The sequence below is a fragment of the Saccopteryx leptura genome, chromosome 2, assembly GCF_036850995.1.
Source record: "Saccopteryx leptura isolate mSacLep1 chromosome 2, mSacLep1_pri_phased_curated, whole genome shotgun sequence".
NCBI lineage: Eukaryota > Metazoa > Chordata > Mammalia > Chiroptera > Emballonuridae > Saccopteryx > Saccopteryx leptura.
Window position 1 is genome coordinate 121785574 of NC_089504.1, and position 20908 is coordinate 121806481.

The 20908-nt window shown below is 36.5% G+C and overlaps 1 protein-coding gene across 4 annotated transcripts in view; it reads left to right on the forward strand.

Annotated features, from left to right (window-relative positions):
- Positions 1-20908, forward strand: part of ATP2B1 (ATPase plasma membrane Ca2+ transporting 1) — a 136537-nt gene that overhangs the window by 79765 nt on the left and 35864 nt on the right. For all 4 annotated transcript variants that reach the window (XM_066368653.1, XM_066368656.1, XM_066368654.1 and 1 more), the window contains exons 4-12: positions 1285-1542; positions 1632-1757; positions 5515-5655; positions 8131-8169; positions 9360-9521; positions 11163-11377; positions 13659-13901; positions 15171-15412; positions 18931-19168. In XM_066368653.1, coding sequence (XP_066224750.1) covers positions 1285-1542; positions 1632-1757; positions 5515-5655; positions 8131-8169; positions 9360-9521; positions 11163-11377; positions 13659-13901; positions 15171-15412; positions 18931-19168 — 1664 coding nt within the window. The remainder of the gene's footprint in view (positions 1-1284; positions 1543-1631; positions 1758-5514; positions 5656-8130; positions 8170-9359; positions 9522-11162; positions 11378-13658; positions 13902-15170; positions 15413-18930; positions 19169-20908) is intronic.

The window sequence follows — 20908 nt, forward strand, 5'->3', positions numbered from 1 at the left end:
GTACTTTGTTTAAAAAGTAAATCCATTAATTGTAACACTACACTGATAGAACTCTAAACTATCAATTTCTTACCAATACAGTTTGGTTTGAAAAGAAGCACTATAAACCACATGATAAATGAATCTTTAGTCACTAGTATAATGGTTCTCAAACTCTCTGGTCACAGGGTCCCTTTACAGTCCTAAGTATTGAGGACTCCAAGGAGCTTTGATTGTGTAAATTATATCTGTAGATATTTACTGTACTCTTAAGTCAAAACTGAGAAATTTAAAAATATTTTTAATAAATATTTTATTTTTTTAGAGAGAGAGGAGAGAGAGACAGGAAGGAAGAGATGAAAAGCATCAGCATAGTTGCATCACTTTAGTTGTTCATTGATTACTTCTCATACATGCCTTGAGGGGTTTGGGGAGGGAGGACTCAAGTAGAGCCAGTGACCCCTTGCTCATGCCAGCGATCATGTCATTGATCTCATGCTCAAGACGGTGACCTCGGGGTTTCAAACCTGGGACCTCAGTATCCCAGGTCGACACTCTTATCCACTGTGCCACCACCAGTCAAGCATAACTAAGTATTTTTATAATAAATAATTATAATTACTATGTTTAGTTATTCATGAAGTTTTAATCAAGTAATGGAGAGAATATTGATTTTTTTTTTTATTTCATTGTATCTCTTTACTGTCTGGCGTAATTGAAGATACTGAATTCTCTTTCATCCCCAGTTGGTCTTACTCGAGCTTCCATCTTCTCTCCCTTCATCTGTCCCATGTGACTCTCCCAGATTAGTCTTTATTCAGCATCCTGCTAGTCAGTCCTCTTTTCAGTTCATGCTCACTGTTCTGGAATATGCTTTAATCATTTCTAGTGTCATTCATTTTCTCAATCTTTTCTTTTGAATTATCTTGTTCTTGCTTTGCCTGTCCTAAGAAAACCATTGACTTTCAGAGACTTGAATTCAACCCTCAGTAAGAAAGAACTTTATACAGGAATGCAAAAGAACATATGCCTTCATGTAAATTTGTAAATAACCAAAGTAAGCTTTGAAGCAACAATAATACCTTTACTACATGTGTATCCTTTCTATTTTTCAAAATGCTGGTCATGAGCCACTGAATTGATTTTCAAGTCACAAATAATTTACAGCCCAAAGTCAAGAAAGCACTGTTCCATTATTTCTTCACCATTATTGATGCTACAGTTTTGAACTAATTAATTTACTGCATGTCTTTTGCCCTCAATTCAGAATTCTTTTTGATGAGCATTTCCTTTCTTTCCAAATAGTTTGTGGAGACGTTTCTGTTGGAGAGGACGATAGTGAAGAAGGTGAAACTGGTTGGATTGAAGGAGCTGCAATCCTCTTGTCGGTAGTGTGTGTGGTATTAGTGACAGCTTTCAATGACTGGAGTAAGGAGAAACAGTTTAGAGGGTTGCAGAGTCGAATTGAGCAGGAACAGAAGTTCACAGTCATCAGGGGTGGTCAGGTCATTCAGATACCTGTAGCGGACATTACTGTTGGAGATATTGCTCAAGTGAAATATGGTAAGTTAAAAAGAGAATGGATCTGGCATTAGATGTAAAATGATTGCAGTCTTGTTCATAGTTGAGCATGTGCTTGTTTTTTGTTTTAGGCGATCTTCTTCCAGCTGATGGCATACTGATTCAAGGCAATGATCTTAAAATTGATGAAAGCTCATTGACTGGTGAATCTGACCATGTTAAGAAGTCTTTAGATAAGGATCCCTTACTTTTGTCAGGTGTGAATTTCTTTTGTAACTTTTGTTCTCCCTCACAGCTGCATACCCTTATCAGCAAACATGGTTTCCCTAAGAGCCAATCATGTGAAGAGGATTCTGGATTTTATGCTGGGTTAATCTTTCTAACGCTTAGTGGGTTTGTTTGGTGTTTTGTTTGTTTTTTTTGTAAATTGTCAGCAACTTGAGAGATCTTTGAATCCAGAGCTATATTTTACAAATGAGGAAATGGAATCCAGAAAAATCAAGAGATTTGAGACTCAGTGTTAGCTAATGTTATTATAATAATAAACCTAAAATAAAAGTCAAATGATTGCTCTTAAATTGTTCTGTTTTTCTGTATCACACATTTATATTTATGGCCTGTTGAATAAGATTGAAGAATGATTGTGTTTAAAGCAAATTAATGAATTCTCTGTGATGATCAAAGCACAGGCTTTTGGTTGTTTTTTTTTTTAAATAATTGATAAAATCTTTAAAGTTACTGAGCTTTAAAACTTTCTCATTAATTACTGAGGACAGAGTCTGAAACATAAATGATTTCTCAAAGACTGTATGACGAATCAACAATAGGTCCAGGAGTAGCACCACATCTGCTAGGCAGGATTAAATAAATGTTTACATGGTTAAGACATGTTCTGAGAATTGAAAAGAGAAAGATTTGTGTGGGTGAGGTACTGGGAAAGGGGAAGAAGTGGTTGTCTACTTGGGAGGTTCTTGTAACAGCCTGACTGACAGCTTGACCAAAGACTAATTGGAGATGCAGTAGAAGGGATGATGGGAGCTAGTACAAGCTGCCTTCTATAGTACATTCGGTGCAATTAATTTTAACGTTTGGAGAAAGCAGATTGTTATTTATTTGTCTTCTATTACCATTTTTAGATGTTAATGGAACGCTAACATTTTATATGTTGTAATGAGATTCATGCTGATTTAACTATTCAGTTACTTGGCAGCTATATTTTTCAGTTTTTTGTGAATTTTATATGTCAGATGGTTGAACATGGTTTACTGAAACCAAAGTCAAACCTGTGACAGGGGTCAGTTAAGTTAGAGTCACAAGTTTGGGGCGTATAACCTAAGTTTAACTATCCCTTTGTTAAAATTGCAAATATGTGCCAACATAGCATATTGCAGAACATCCCATCACTCAAAATCTGAATAATTAATTACCTATATGTACATTTATAAACACCATTATAAGTAGGGTAAAAGTTTCTATTGTAACAGAGACTTTGCGTTTTCTTGAAAAAATCTTGAGACTTTTGTGCTTTCAATATTCTACACCACTAGCCGTTTTAGTAGTGAGAACGTTCTTGTACATCCTCGTGTCTCCTGACCATCCAGAGTACGATCGATTGATTTTAAAAATGTGTAAGGCAACATTAAAAAAAGGCAAATGCATATTTTTTTTGTTCCATAAATTGGTTATCAAACTAACATGATTTTAAGTTAATAAAACTGTAACTGGAACTAATTTTAATTTTTGAAGAAAAAAAAAAAACTCACTCCCAGGGGTCAGCGAACATGAAAAAAACTCAGTACTCAAAGGGCTAAGAACATTTGTACTCTTTTTGGGGTTTTTTGGTTCTTTTTTTACATTGATATGTTTGTGATTTATTCCAAATAGACAAATATATATAAGGATAATGTATATATAAGGATAATATACTTACATATAATATATACCTATTTTATATATTCTTTGCCATACTTTCAAGAAACAGTAGTTTATGCTAACCAAGTAAAATTTATCATCTTGCCAAAGAAGAGAGAAGCTATCTAATTCTACCTTATTAGGTGAACTGAAATAGCCTCCTCTTGCCTTTTGGCCATATATACTTCATGGACATCTAGCTTATTTACACAGTGCTTAGCCCTTCGGGTTGACTTCCTTGAACTGAACTTTGGTCCTTTGCTGTTTTCACAGAAGTGGCTGGTAAGTTTATGGAGACTCAGGTTCCTAACACACCAAAGATACCAGGAGAACTCTATAAATTTTCCATGCTTAAGAAAAAATTGAAATAACTGTAGATTTCTTTATCGCAGCCCGGGTGGGAAAGTTTTTCTGCAGTTATTTCTCTATTCTAAAAATGTACTTTAAAAACACAAAATGCATTTATTTTTAAATTTATTCTCATGATGCCATTTCTCACTGCTGTTCTTGGCTTCTTAAATTAAGATTTTTAGAAGTGGTGTTTTAGTTAGCAGTGGGGATATATGATCAGAACAAAAACCGTTTACTCTGAGCACGTTGCTGCCAACGTAGGATACCTGTGGTAAGGAGGAACAGAACATAAAAAATTGAAACCTAGTGAAAGCCAGAACTATTAAAAGAAACAAACTGTCTTTTACACATAGTAGTTGCCCAGTAAATATTGTTTCACTATCCTGATTTTCATTTCTTGTTTCCCTTACATTTTCACTGGCAAAGAAATTAATAATTAGTGAAATATTCAGAAGATAGATTTTTAAAACAAGGACATCAAAGGCCTAAAAACTTCATATTCAGTAAGTTCCTCCATAATTAATAGCCGAGTATAAATTCTTAAATACTGAAGTAAGTGCATATGCTTTATGATCTTACTTAGCAAATGCCTTTGACATTGATTTGTTACATAAGATGGGAGTAGGTGCCTTAGACCCTGTCCTCCAGGTGGTTGTGAACTTGGAGATCAAATTATGTGGTAACTGTCAAGAAGATTGCATGTTAAAAAAACACGTTGTTTTAAAAGCTACATAAAATTCACCAAAATACATATTAGAGAGGTGGGAAGCCTTTTAATAAATGATAAAGGGGACAGAGATGTGGCTGTACAAGTTGGAGAACTGTAAGCAAATTTATCAGCATTACATGTAAGAAGGTTATGTCCTCTGTCCTCTCACAGAGCAGGATTGAATGCTTGCCTTGCCACTTAATAGTTGTGTAACCTCGGGCAAGTTTCTAGATAATAAGAATAAAAATCCCTGCCAACTTTTAAGATTGGTGTGAGGGACAGTCTGAATTCAGCACATATACATAAACTTTCTGTACTGGAAGTTTATGTTAAGGTCTTGGGTGAAAAGGTTTGAAGTGTTGGTTAGTCTCAAGTGACAGTGTTTCACTTGGTCCAGTGGGCAATGTAGCATCAGAAGATTTTGAGCCATGAGAGGCTTAGGATAAAAGTCACATTTTAGGAAGGTGAACTGATTTCTGGATAAGCTGGAAAGACAGACTAGAGAGGAGGCTGCTGCAGTCATCTAGGCAGGCTGCGGTGGAAGTCTGGGTTAGAGGGACGCGGTAGGTCGGGCGTGGGAAACGTGGCATCTGTTGCTGTGGAATCCCTTTGGTCATAAGCACATTTCTTTTATAAACGATGTGTTTCTTGGAAAATGTCCTGATGATGATGTTACAATTTTTTAAATGAAACATTCTTTGAACCCCTACAAATTCCAGGCACTGTGCCAAGAAAGCACTTTACATTCACGAGATTTATAGGTGTGAGGCTCATCGTAGATCTGTTACATCCGTTGTATCGATGAGGAATTGAGATGTTATAATCTGCCCTGTATCACGTGATAAATGAGAGGTAGACTTGAGTGTTGAATTCAGATTACAGAGTTAAAACCATAAGCATATAAGAATTTAGATTTTATTTAATATTTTATTTGTTGTTTATTTTATTGAATATTAAGGATATTAAAGACATTGTAACTAAAGTTTGAAATTTGGTGGCAGGTGGAAAAACTCATTCTAATTTTTAAAAGTTTTCTGTTGTAGGTACTCATGTAATAGAAGGCTCTGGAAGAATGGTAGTTACTGCTGTAGGTGTAAATTCTCAAACTGGAATTATCTTTACCTTACTTGGAGCTGGAGGTGAAGAGGAAGAGAAGAAAGATGAGAAGAAAAAGGAAAAGAAAAGTAAGAATGACAGTTTGCTGTTAGAATTGGTATTTGGAAATATGGCAGCTAAATTGTAAGAAATGGTGCAAAACATACACTTTCATGAGATTTGATATGAAAAATTCTACAAAAAATGATATTATAAAATCATGTACTTTCAAGTGATAGAATTACTCCAGGGGAAGTTTTTATTTTGGATTAAATAGCCCATTAAGAGCTTTGAGGGAATGCATCGGTCCCCCTCACACAGGGTAAATTCATCATCTCCTAGAATACTTCCATTGCCTTTATTCTGTTTATCCTCTAATTTTAGGGTCTCCGTGTCATCTGACCAGAAAAATGAATTAACTCACTTCCTATTAGCTTATTTTTTTTTCTACTTTAGTAGCAGCTTTCTTTGTGAGCCTTATTACATTTTGATTTCAAATTTTCTACTCTGCAGATTTTCCAGTCTGAACTTATGTAGTTGATTTTTGGACACAGGACCACAACTTTACTTTGATACCTAATTATGTTTGTCATGTTATATTTAGCTTGTGAGATATGAAGATTTTTATTTTGATCTATTGTATCTGGTGACCCTCCAAGTAATCTGTCATCAGCAAGCTTGACAACAGTAGTTTATCTACAAAGATCTTATAAGAGTCTATCATACATAGGGAGACAACTCAGAATCACTTAGTAGGGCAGCATGGTACTTTTTTTAAAAGTGTCCTCCCCAACCTGCTTCTAAGTATCTGCTGTACCACACTTTTCTTCCACTCAGGATCACTCCTCCAAAGGTGTTTCCTTGAAGTTGACAGCAGTTTACTGTGGTTTAACCACTTAGATGTACTTAGTTATACTTCGATAGTAAGCCCCTAGTTCTCTGACACATATAAGTAATTTTGAGATCTAGAATAAGTGCCTTGCTAAAATCTTGGTTTGTTTTACCTTCAGTGGTGTTTTTTAATATTTAGGTGTTTCATTGTTTGGGTTTTGTCTTTAGCTGTGAAATCTTGATTTCAAACAAAAATGTGTTTGAAAAGTTCTCGGCTGCATGTGAGGGTTAGTAAGCTCCACATTCTAGGTCTTCCCTGTCCCTCACCACAGCCTTCCCATGTCCTCCTCAGGTTCCTTAAGGAAGAATGGAAGGCAATTTAAAAACCGGTGATAGCGATACCATGTATTGAAAGCTTTATATGCATTATCTCATTAATACTTACCATGATAAAATTTAAAGACTATATTTAGTCTTTCTCCTGATGAGTAAAGAGGCTTACGGAGGTCATGTAACTTGCTCCAGGTCAAAGATCTATTAAGTGGCAGATCAAACCCACTTGTCTGGCTCAGCAGTGTGTGCTTTTAACCACATACTGGGCCACATCCTAATCAATAGGAGTCTAGTCGAGGAGCCTTATGAAAAATGAAAGGAAAGTTTACCACATGACTTTGTTCTTATTGACTCTTTTCCAGGAAGCACCCTTTTTTATATTTTATACCCCTGTTTTTCTTAATCCAGTCAAGGGTATTCTCAGAAATTAATTATCTAACTCACTGTCTATCATTTTTTATTTTGGGATTTTTTTTTTTTTAATAGAATGAAACACCCATTTTTTTATTTTCATCTGTGGATTCCTAACCCTCCTTCAGCCAAAACCAGTCCAGGGCAGGGTAATCTGTCTCAGTTCTCTCAGTAGTCTGGAATGTGGCTCTCTGGTCTCTCTCCAGACTTGAGGTCATTGAAAGTAGCTAGGTGTTCCCTTACTACCTCCTCATTTATCTTGACCCTCTGTTCCTTCTTGATCATATTCGTTCCATGTTTTCCAGTTTGAAGATAGTTTTCCTTGATAGAGAAGTTGGAAGAAAAACAGCCCAAATGATTCTGCCGCTTCCTGTTTGTCATTTCTAATATTATCCTGCCAGCTTCCAAACAAGAAGCCTAGTCCTTCTTTGATGACTTTATTGCTTCAGACATTCTCATCTTTCTCTTTTTTCCAAATCTAAGCCAGTTACTAGAATTATTGCAGCTGATAGTGCATTCATGTTCTGGTTTTACTGACTTGCCTTCCCTGTCTTTTATGCACAGTGATTTTGTTCTCATTCCCGTCAGAACTCTCCTGCTTATTCTGTTTTTATGACATTCCTTCCTCCCTCCTTTTCTAACCCTGCCCTTTTCTGCTTTCTTATGATTAGGTCTGTATTTAGTTTAAAAACCTCTTGTATTACATTTATGTTTATTACAGCATAAAAAAAAAGAATATAGTCTTTTGGAGAAATCAAACAAGTATAAATGCCAAAATTATTTTGGAGTATTCCCTTATGGTTAAGACCCAGGGAGTGATTGATCTAGTAGGTCATTACAAACCAGATGCTTTCTAATCTGTACACACACGTAAACACACATATCATTGTGTACAATGCTGTTAGAGAAACGTGAACTACCTTTGCATAATTTAGTATGGCTGTATTCATTTCTTTTGGAAAGCTTTAATTCCCATTTTGTTCCTACAGATAAGAAACAAGATGGAGCTATTGAGAATCGCAACAAAGGTAAATTCAGTAGGGTAAAAGCACAGTTAGCTTCTTATCATTAAATCCAGAAATATATATCTGCTGTATACGACATTCACCTAAAAGTGTAAGACAAGAGTAGCAGGGAAAATCGGCAATATAAATGTTAACTTGGGTTAAACTCTCTTCCTGTCAATGCCTTATGCATGCTCTTTTATAATGTTAATAAGATTTCAATTGTGGTTTGTGGTAGTAAGTGTAGAAAAACCCAGGTGTAGGTAACTTTCAACTTAAACATTTTGGGTATTATAACATTGGTCACTTTATCATTACTAGCAAAAAATGCAGAAGAAAATATATAACATAAATATTTTTGCATCTGTTTGAGTCTCTGCACATAGGTTTCCTATACGTGTAAGGTGATAGATACATAATGTTCTACATTATGGACATAAATTATATGGAAGGGATTCTGTGAGGTTTAGAATAAGTTGCATTACCTAACACAACACAAAAGGAAGAGAGATGATTTGGTATTTACTTCTTAGTTTAAGGACCCTACATTTCTTCCTATGCCTCATCTGTATTACCTAGCACAACATTCTCAAATGTGGTAGAGAGTTTCACAGCCAAGTCTCACTGTTGACTTATTTTCTCTGGGTAGACATACACATGTGCACACACAAGGCTTAATGTGTAATTTTTTTCTAGTTTCTAAAATATAACTGATTTTTATCAAAACTTGCTTCAAAATGTCAAGTTATAGGTGCCTTTAAAATGTAGTGAAATGAGGGTCCTGGCTGGTTGGCTCAGTGGTAAAGCATCGGCCCCGTATGTGAATGTCCTGGGTTCAATTCCTGGTCAGAGTGCACAGGAGAAGCGCCCATCTACTTCTCCACCCCTCGCCCCCTCTCTCTTTCTCTCTCTTTCTGTCTCTCTCTCTTCTTCTCCCTCTCTTCCCCTCTCTCTCTTTTCCTCCAGCTATGGCTCGATTGGAGTGAGTTGGCCCCGGGTGCTGAGGAGGGCTCCATGGCTTCCGCCTCAGGCGCCAAGAAGAGCTGGGTTGCTGAGCAATAGAGCAACGCCCCAGATAGGCAGAGCATCGCCCCCTATTGGGCTTGCCAGGTGGATCCCAGTAGTGGCGCATGTGGGAGTCTGTCTCTCTGCTTCTCCTCCTCTTGCTGAATTAAAAAAAAATGTAGTGAAATGACATTTGCTCTTAAATGTAGCAAAAGCCCAGGATGGTGCAGCCATGGAAATGCAACCTTTGAAGAGTGAAGATGGTGGAGATGGTGATGAAAAAGACAAAAAGAAAGCAAATTTGCCAAAAAAGGAAAAATCTGTTTTACAAGGGAAACTTACAAAGTTGGCTGTTCAGATTGGCAAAGCAGGTATGATATCTAAAAGAATATAAGGTTTTGGGGGTTTTTATGTTATGCTAACTTCCTGCTTAAAAATTATCTTTTGCCTGACCTGTGGTGGCGCAGTGGATAAAGCGTCGACCTGGAAATGCTGAGGTCGCCGGTTCAAAACCCTGGGCTTGCCTGGTCAAGGCACATATGGGAGTTGATGCTTCTAGCTCCTCTCTCTCTCCTCTCTCTCTCTCTCTCTCTCTCTCTCTCTCCTAACTAAAATGAATAAATTTAAAAAAAATGACTACATTTGGGACTGTCCTTTAAAAAAAAAATTATCTTTTGACATACTTAAGGCAGGAAAAATGTTGCTTTGTGCAGGGGAGTTAAAAATATTTTCAGTTTTATCCACATTGTACCAGGCCTGTTGAGTTATTGTAGAATCTCATAATATTGCAGTTTAGAGGCCGTTATCCCCACTGTACATGGAGGGACTTGTCCTTTGTCAACTAGCTAACAAGAGTGGCCAAGGTAGGATTAGCACCTATATCTGCCCGTTTTACAGGCTCATGCTCTCATCTCTGAGTTTCTGGGAGCAGCACAGAGGGCCAGCACTGAGGTTACTCCATTCAGATTACCCAACTATCTTTTAATTATAAAATTTTACCACATGTTTTGTTCGTCCTTTTACTCTTTCTGAAAAATGTAAGTATGCATTTTTCTAAAAGTTGTAGGCTAGTTAAGTAAATAGATTAGAGCATCACTCTGAGGCTGAAATTACTAAATTGTTGCCATCACTAGAAAACACGTCAAGAGAGCCATTTTATTTAAAGAAAAAAAAGAACAAAACAGCAGCAGCGAAGCTCCTAGACAAAAACAGAGCATGCCCTCCAGCAGTATCCCCTTTGTGAATCAGTATATATTATTAAAATTACTTAAATTGTATTATCCTCTTACTTCCCAGCTTTATGTTGGGAAAAGTAAGTTTTTTGCTTTTGTCCTCAAGAAGCTTATTATCTAAGAGCAAACATTTGCTTTTTTTCTAACACGCAGGTGAATGATAATGCCGACTCCGACTTCGCAGTGTTGGGGATAAGAGTGGGTTTAAGATAGTGATGGTATTTAGTAAGCACTGGGTTGGGTTGTGAGACCTGGACGTGGGGACTAGCCTTATATCTTAATACTTATTTATAAGAGGCTAGGTAACCCACAAAATAGGCAAATGACTTGAAAATAATAATTCAGATAAATGTTTTTAATAAAAAAGGTAGGTACAAATATTTAATTTCAAGTCTCCTCACTCATCAGATTTCTACTGTATTCCCTTTCAACAACAAGCAAATTACCAGCATATAAAGCACCAGTTTAAGCTAAGCTTTTGGTGTTTCCTTGTCATTGCCTATTATTTTATCTCTGCTTTAGAAGACTGAAGATATAGTCTAGGAAAGAATCGTGAGCATTTTTCTCCCAGTTCTTCTGGCAACAGGACTATATACTTGGAAGCAAAAATTGAATATGACAATGTCAAGTGAAAAAAAGGAAGTTAACAGTTTTCCAGAGAAATTAAAATAAGTGTTACACACCAGTTATAATTCTTCCAGTGGCCAGTGTATAAGTGACAATGGGTAGTGTCTGGAATATTTAAATAATTACATTTTTCTTTTCTTTGTATACTGAAAGGTTTGTTGATGTCTGCCATCACAGTTATCATTCTAGTATTATATTTTGTAATTGATACATTCTGGGTTCAAAAGAAACCATGGCTTGCTGAGTGCACACCGATTTACATACAATATTTTGTGAAGTTCTTCATTATTGGAGTCACAGTTTTAGTGGTGGCTGTGCCAGAAGGGCTTCCCCTTGCAGTCACCATCTCACTGGCTTACTCCGTCAAGGTAAGTAGAAATGTGAAAGTAAGAGAATTCCATTCATTTACCCTGTTTGATTCCCTCTCTTTGCCCCAGTGGAAGGTCCCTGGACACAGAGATCTGTACATTCTTTGGAGGACAACCTTGCCACAAAACTAAGCACATTCTGCTAGGCAGACCTCTGGCTTAATTTCAATGTGTGGTAGTTATACTGTCAAATCATGTGCCCTCCTTTTTCCCGTTTGTAAGATTAAGAATGTCCTTTACCTGTGGTATAAGAGCAAAGAGAGGGTTCACTCCAGTCAACCTTCTACATCCTCCTTGTTTCTACTCTTCTACCAGCTCGCAGTCTGGCCTTCACAAGGTAGGCAGACTCATGTTCCTAAAAAAGGAATCAGATTATATTATTTCCTTTTGTAAGACTTCAGGGCCTTCATGACACTAAGAATAAAATCCCAGCTCCTTACCCTGGCCCGAGGGCCCTGCCCATTCTGGCTCTTACTTACCTCTTAGTGCTAATCTCCACCCTCTTTCTCCTCCTGGTCTGCCTCCCCAGTCTTCCTGCTGTTCTCAAATATCCCAACCATGTTCTCACTTCAGAGCCCACTTATTCCTTTTTTTGAATCATCTGCTCTCTGAGTTTATTCAGGTCTCTTCAGATGTCACCTTCTCTAACTCGATTTATACTAGTGAAGTCCTTGTTTTCCACGTAGAATGCTAGAAAATGCTCTTGGATGGTTTTGCTAACTGCTCTTTACCTAAAGTAATCTGTTTGAAAAGGGTTATCTTTTCTATCAATTTTATACTTTATTTGGAAAGGGTGGTTTAAAAAGGTTTAGATTGGACAATTTTGAGCTTTCTTTCAAAATGGCTTTGCAGGTAAAATTATACTCACTGAAAGAGGACTGCTTTTGTGAATTTCTGTTGTTATTAGCAGTTCTTAAGTAGCATTGATGACATTGAGCGATATGAAGTAATTAGTCATATTTCTGCTCTAGCACTCCAGAGTATTCCCAAGTATTTTTTACAATAGACCTGTCATGATATTATTTTTCTTACTGTTTATTTTTTTCTAGATATTTAACATCTTTTGTTTCAAAAATAAAAACAGTTAGTAAATGTATCGAAGTGATAATGAAATACAATGTACTTATCTATTTGTCCTTTTTTGATGTTTTAAGATAATTAAAAAATAATTGGGGTAAAACATTTTAGACATATTGATCAGTCATTTTACTAGTACTGTCATTGGTTTATTTTGAATAGTCGTTAATGATTCTGATTTCTCAATTGATCAGAAAGATACAGGCAGAATTGATTTGCGTTACTCCTGTTGAATCTGAGAGCATTTTAACCTCTGTTTGTTAAGCTTTTATTATCTGTTTAGAATAATGTTATGAACTTACTGTTCTTTTCTCTGAGGTATAATCTTTATGGGTTCTCTGTTAGTGCTTTGCAAAGTTGAACACCTTTTCTTCACTGTAGGAAGAACTTCATTTTTTAATCTTTAATATTAATTCAAATCACAAATAATTTGGTAGATACTGATCTTTCTCTTATTTATTTATTCATTCAAGAAACCAGTGGTTTGCTGTATCTTGCATATTAGTAAAAATAATTTATTTTTAACTTATTTTACATATGTTTTGAGAATTAATTATCAAGTATTTTTAAATGCCTTTTGGGGCTACTGTGAAAACTCTATAATTTTTTAGAAACTATCTTTTTTGTTCTTGTAAATGAATGAAATAGATGATCTGGGAGTGAGACTACCCAGTGCATCAGCATATGGGAAAGGTAGAAATAGCCCATTCTGGTTTTGGTATGTTAACTCAATCTATCAGAGTAAAAAAAAAAAAAAATTAGTCAAGTACATGGCCCATATCCTATCTATTTTAATTGAAACAAGCTACTTTTTTTCTTGGTGATTGATATGAGAATCTTTTGTTTCCCACTTTATAAGGAGACTTAATCCTTAAACGTCAAAAACTCTTACACTACTGAACGTCCCTCTGTACTTAGAGTACAGATTGTCATTGCTCTTGTAATGCAAGGACACTTCACAGAAGCTGTGTGAGGCATAGAGTCAATGTGATTTGCAGATGGGTACAAGTATCTGTATTCATTTATTATATTACTTTATTCAGTGGTCAAATTATTAAAACCTCAGAAAGCTTTTTTAAATACATTGAATATACTAAAATTCTTCCAGTATTAAATGGTTGGTTTTATATGTATATCTGTATATAACTGTGTTTTCATTCTGATTTATTATATATAGCTTAACTAGATTTTTTTGTCGCTGTAGAAAATGATGAAAGATAATAACTTAGTAAGGCATCTGGATGCTTGTGAAACCATGGGAAATGCTACAGCCATTTGTTCAGATAAAACAGGAACATTGACAATGAACAGAATGACAGTTGTTCAAATTTACATAAATGAAAAACATTACAAAAAGGTTCCTGAACCAGAAGCTATTCCACCAAATATCTTGTCCTATCTTGTAACAGGAATTTCTGTGAATTGTGCTTATACATCAAAAATACTGGTAGGTTTCTTTAATAAATTATACATGGAAATTGATTTTTTAATTTGTAGTTGACTGTATGTATATAGGTCTTCAGACCTAACTTTACTATATATAAATTGAAGAATTAAATTGTGTTTTTTTCAAAAGGCATATATTTGTATAATGTACATAAGTTTCTTTGATAAAATTTGTATGAGTAAGATCTATTGATCAACATACACATTTTGTTTACTTGTAATTTTCCTGTATTTAGAAACTCAAGTCTTATAACCAGAACAAGTTCTTAATTTTAAATTCTTACTAAGTTCATATTGTAGAAAATCAACTCTCAATTTTCTAGAAAAAATTTTGAAGCCAGATTTCAACTTAAAATAGTTTTTTATATGCTTGTTCTATGTTCCTTTTGGTTTCTCAGTAGGTCCTACCTATAAGGTGATACTTATACCCTTTGGGAACTAACTCAGTAAAGTAATAATTCTAGACTTGTGCTACCTTAGAATAATTTTAAACTTTGCAAGTTTTAAAAGTCTTCTTTATAACAAAGCATGAAATTATTTTACTTGATCAGTGTTCTAGTGATATATGGGTGAAATGAATATTACAGGTTCAGTGAAAATCTGCATGAATTGGATCATTGGACTAAAAAGTGATAAGGATCTTGGTTCTGAATCTAGCTTTGCCTTTTACTAGCTGAGAGTGAGCTTTCCATTCTTCAGTTGTTAAGTAAAGATGGTCACATCTGCTCTTAATACTGCTGTGGTGATTGAGGAAAATTTGTGAAGATACTAAAAAAAAAATAAAGCTTTTATATATATTTAAGACAACCGTGCTTTATTTTAATGTATAGACTTTTAAGCCATAACAATTTGTAGATTGAATTTTGAATTAATATGAATGTTGTGCGAGAATAGTAAGAGAAAAAGGAAAGGTAAGTTCCTCTACATGTCAGTAACCAACTTTAAACTTCACGTGTCTTATTTAATTCTCTTGGGTCATAAGTGCTCCTGTTTTGCAGATGCTGAAGCCAAGGACCACAGCCGTTGGGTAACTTGCCAGTAGTTCACGTAGCTAGGAACTGGCAGGGCTGAGACTGGCATCCATGTTACTCTCATCTCAGAGCTCCTTACGGCCTCATCTATCTGTGTTCCTCTCTGAAATGCCTATATTAGTAGAAGTTTCCTATGTAATTTTGTTTTAAAATGTTGCGTTCTGTTTTATGTAATAAATTAAACTTTTATAGAGAAACAAGATGATACTAGCTTGCTTCTAAACCTTTTTCTCTTGTAGCCACCAGAGAAAGAGGGTGGATTACCTCGTCACGTTGGTAATAAAACTGAATGTGCCTTGTTGGGACTTCTCCGGGATTTAAAGCGGGATTATCAGGATGTTAGAAATGAAATACCAGAAGAAACACTGTACAAAGTCTATACCTTCAATTCTGTTAGGAAGTCCATGAGTACTGTCCTGAAAAATTCAGATGGAAGTTTTCGAATATTCAGCAAGGGTGCATCTGAGATAATTCTGAAAAAGTAAGAGTAAAATGCTTAGATGAATAAATTGCTAACTACAGTTGCTTTATGGAATATCTACTGTGTTGTTATTGTTGCAATTTTCTTTTTTGTGAATATGAGGTGTTTGATGGTACCTCAGAGCTGTTTAGTATGTTTTAATGGTATCCGGTTATTTGCCCAGGGTATTCTGCCATTGTTATACTCCAATTTCTTTTATTTCTTAGTATTTTGCTACAGGGAAAATAGGTCCATTCATGCATTCTGGTAGATTTAATAAAGGAAATCTTTATATTTGTTTTTAGATATGTTGATTTTGTTGTTATATAGGCAGAATCATGATGAATAAGCTTTCTATAAAGAAAAACAAGTTTTTTATATACAGCACTGCATTGTAGACAGTAGACTCAAAAATGTGATGAATGAATTATAAATTAGTTTTTAAAATAGCAAAGTATTAACGCCAGATCTTGGGAATTCTCCTTTAATATGAGAGTGAGGTTTTATCATATTTATGCTGTTGTGGTGTCATAGTTAAATACCTCTTGTCATTTTGAATGGTAATCTTTCTTTGCTACTGTCCTTATACAGACAGGTGGCTGAGATTTTAGTATCGCATGTGTATCTGTAATTTCCCTAATGTTTATGTGCTATTAGGGGTATTGAGATTATTTTGGTTTCTTTCACTGCAGTAGAGAACTTGAAAATAATTCAAGAGCAAATATTGGAAATATAGAACTCACTTGAAATTAATATTTAAAATATTTCTACTTTTAATTTGCTTTTAAATGACTATAATCAGCATTATCTTAATGCATACTCAACAGATAATGGTCTAATGGGCTTAAGAGACAAGGGTAAAGGAGGAATAAGGGATAATGAACTTGGGGTGGTGAACACACAGTACAATATACAGATGATGTATTATAGATTTGTACACCTGAAGCCTGTATAATTTTCATAATGTCGCCCCAGTGAATTCAATTTGGAAAAGAGACAAGTATAAAATTAATGATAAAGCATCTTATGACAAATGGGTCAAGTTCTAGGATAAAAGATTTTTTACTATGAAAGATGTGGCATTTGAGGTAGGTTTTGGTATGAAATAAGAGCATCAAAGTGAAAGGCAGCCACATCCGAGGAGACGGGGTGGGACGAGCAGGAGGAACAAGTAGTCGAGCTCAGCTGAGGAGATGTGGGCTGTGTGGCACCCAGGCCACCTGGAGCTTTCTGCCCTTCACAGTAAGCGTGGCTGTCTGATTTCAGTGTGAAAGGTTAGAACGTTTGCATCCATGGTACAGGGAAGATTTTTTAAATTAAGAACCAATCAGGCTTGACACTTCTCTCCATTTCACTAGCTTTGGGATTTTAGGCAAATTCTTTCCTTAGCTTTCATTTTTCTCCACCAAAAAAGGTGATAACCACCAACTCTGTAACACTGAAGTAAAATAAGGCATATAAAACATAGCATGGAGTCTGATATATAGTAAGTACACAGTAACTATTTCCAGAGGATATTTATGTTTTGGTTTTGAGGCTCTTAAATGTTAGGCTGAGCAGTTAAAACTAAGTTAAGTAGGCCAGGTAATGTGACTGATGTGGTTTTTTCATCAGATAATAGAATGATCAAAACTGTGGTTGAAAATTCTTATATCAGGAACTAAGATGAGTTGGGGGGGGGGGGGGAGGGTGGCCTGGAGACATATCAAAAGGCTAAATAGCCAGACTAGGCAGTGGCACAGTGAATAGAGACCGTCAGCCTGTGAAGCAGAGGACCCAGGTTCAAAAACCACAAGGTCTGAGCCCAAGGTCGCTGGCTTGAGTAAGGGGTCACTGGCTCAGCTGGAGCCCTCCTGGTCAAGGCACGTATGAGAAAGCAGTCAGTGAACAACTAAGGTGCCACAACTGCGAATTGATGCTTCTCATCTCTCTCTCTCTTCCTGTCTGTCTCTGTCTGTCTCTCTCTGTCTCTGTCTCCCATAAAAAAATTTTTTTTGTTTAAAAATAGCTAAATAGCTCTAGCTCAAAGTGAGAGCCAGAAGAAGGCACTAGCAGGGGTAAGAGAAAGGAGAGGCACCATTCAAAAGACTGTTGAGGCCCTGGCCGGTTGGCTCAGTGGTCGAGTGTCGGCCTGGCGTGCAGGAGTCCCTGGTTCGATTCCCAGCCAGGGCACACAAGAGAAGCGCCCATCTGCTTCTCCACCCCTCCCCCTCTTCTTCCTCTCTGTCTCTCTCTTCCTCTCCTGCAGCCCAGGCTCCGTTGGAGCAAAGTTGGCCCAGGCGCTGAGGATGGCTCTATGGCCTCTGCCTCAGGCGCTAGAATGGCTCTGGTTGCAACAGAGCGACGCCCCAGGTGGGCAGGCCAGATGGATCCCGGTCGGGTGCATGCAGGAGTCTGTCTGACTATCTCCCCGTTTCCAACTTCAGAAAAATTCCAAAAAAAAAAAAAGACTGTTGACAGGACAAATATACAGAATTTACAGGGTAATACATATTATATAAATGAAGAAAAAGTATTCCAGTGAGATTTTAGATTTATAGTAGATCTTCATAGAACCTTGTTCCATTCGATATCATTCTTTATAACGTTGATGAAATGCCATAAGAATTTAATTCCTGTTCGTATCAATTAGGCTGTGGTAAAATTGGGTTCGTTCTACATTGTGTCACTTAAAGTCACAGAACCTATCAATGACATTAAGTGAGGACTTACTATACTGTATTGAAATTATTGGAGTGATGTCACTGTTAGATTGGGCAGTGAGGAGGCAGCTTTTCTTCTTCCTTGCCGTGAAATTAAAGTACTGGTACAGCTTCTGTGTGAGACTCTTCAGCAGTGATAGAGAACTTGGGAAAATGAAATAGAAAATGTAGATTTGGGAATCAGCTACCTAAAAGTAGGAGGAGGTAGGATCACAAAGGAATAGGAACATGGACAGGCTTATGTGAAAAATAAACTTTATATAGCAAAGTCTACAGCGTTACTTTTGTTTGTGGTTAGTGTCACTGACAATAAACTATTTGGCATTATCTCATTCTAATAGAATGCTTATTTTAACAACAAGTTATTTTTTTTTCTTTCATGGTTAAAACAGTGTAGGTGATGAAACAACGTCTCAGGTAAGGAGTTGATTGAACTGGCTTTTTACTTAAAAGAAGAAAATATTCATGAATTTTGTGTTGATCAAAGTTAATGCCTAACTCTACACCACAGTGGATAGGTGCATAGTTTATTCTCCTCTGCCACTAGGGGTTCTTTGTGAAAATGTAAAAGCTCTGCATTTCCAAAAGAGACAGGTTAGATAATATTTAAAGTAACTGATAAGGTGGAGAACTATCAAAGGAGAACCATAAAAATTAGAACTGTTTTACAGAGAGAGAAAAGTGAATATGATTTAAGTCTGTAAAAATACAACATATGTAATTCTCTAAATTCTAGATACTAGAATCGATGATTTCTAGCCCTTCCAGTTCACTTAAGTGGCATTAACCATTATTTTTTATTAATTATTGATGTTTGGATTCAACATTTCCTTTTAGGTGTTTCAAAATCTTAAGTGCTAATGGTGAGGCAAAAGTATTCAGACCAAGGGACCGTGATGACATTGTGAAAACTGTGATTGAACCGATGGCATCAGAAGGCTTGAGGACCATATGTCTTGCATTCAGAGATTTCCCAGCAGGAGAACCAGAACCAGAGTGGGATAATGAAAACGATATTGTCACCGGCCTCACCTGCATTGCTGTCGTGGGGATTGAAGATCCTGTGCGGCCTGAGGTGGTGAAACTTTCTGTGTTCTGCATGTGCAGAATCTCTTAAATGTAGAGGATCTAGGCACTAACTAACCACTTTGCTAGTAAAATCCTTAATGTTTTTTGTTTAGACAGCTTCTCTTCGAGATGCTACATGTTTATGGCACCATAACCTAGTATAGTGCCTCCAACTGAGTAGCTTTTTCAGTTGATATTTATATTAAAGAACAGATGCCATTAAGTTATTTGTTTTCAGTCTCGATACCAGCAGTGTCCAATGGACGCCGTGACGATGGAAATGTTCTATATATTACAAAGTAGAGAAGCCAATGGCCACATGTGACTACTGAGTTCTTTGTGTGTGGTTAGTATAACTAAAAAACTGAGTTTTTACATTTTATTTGATGTAAATTTAAATATTTTACAACCACATAAAAGAGTACAGTTCTAGACTTTGCTTTTCTTCTTTACATCATTTCTTTTAGTTTATTGAGCAACTACTGTGTCTGGGCACTATACTAGGTTACTAGAGACATAAATATTTTTGAGATCTGATCTCTGGCCTTAAGTCATTATTGGTAGTGGGGATGGACAAACATGATCATTATAACCCAGGATGTTAGGACATTGTTAGATATTTAGAGAGCATGTTATAGGAGCACAGAACATAAGCCCTCAACCTCGTCTAAAGGAATAGCATCTTTTGAGTTCTTACTGTGTGCCATGTTCTCTGCCAAGTGCTTTACATGTGTTACTTCTTTTTATGTTCACCTCTGCGAATTATTACCCATGTGACAGGTGAAAAAAGTTAAGACATGTAGAGGTGAGCTTTATATCATAGAGCTAATGTCTTTAAATCCTGGCTTTGACTAAAACACATGTCCTTAAAAGACCAGTGTGCTGTATTAAGCACTGGAGTGGTCAGGTAAAATTTCCTAGGGGTTAATTACCTGATCTGAGTCCTAAAGGATGAGGAAGGATTAAGCTAAACTTAGAGAGAGCAGTAAGCACATTCTGAGCAAAGAAGCAGTGTGAGAAAAGCACAAAGGCAAAGACAGCTTGTATTCACCATGAAAAAGTTGATTCAACCCCCCATGCATAGTACCAGACCCTCTTTTTAGAACTGGAAATATTGCGTAGACAATTGTCAGGAAACCTATATTCTAGAGAAGTAAGACAACCAGACAGGTGAAATGATAGATACACCAAGTAAAAATTTATTCTGTGAGGAATAAGACTTGGTCCCTGCTCCCATAGGCCTTACATTCTGCATGGCATGGGGGAGAGGGCGGAGCAACACTGGTCAGACAAGTGCAAGTGTGGTGAGGGCTGTAAATGATAAGCACGGGGTGATGAAATACAATAACAGAGAGGCCACATGAAGAATCTCTGAGGACACGACATCAGAGCTGGGATCTGATGGCTAAACGTGAGCCAGTGTGTAGACAGCTGTGAGAAGAGTGTTCCAGGCAAATGGAACAGAATATGCAGAGACCTGAAGATCAGAAAGTATTTATTTCAAAGATGGAAAGGAAGCCAGTGTGGACAAGAAGGACCAGAGGAAATTCTGTTTGGACTTCTTAGGCAATAAGGGTTCTGAATTTTGTTCTGAAATTAAAGAAATTCAGTCTGGGAAGTGACAGTATTCATGTTGTTAAAATACTTTTTTGGGTACTATATAAGAAGTGAACTAGAGAGAAAGCAGAGTAGGAGCAGTGAAGCCAGTAAGATCATTAGAGTAATTCCAGGCGTGAGATGATGACCA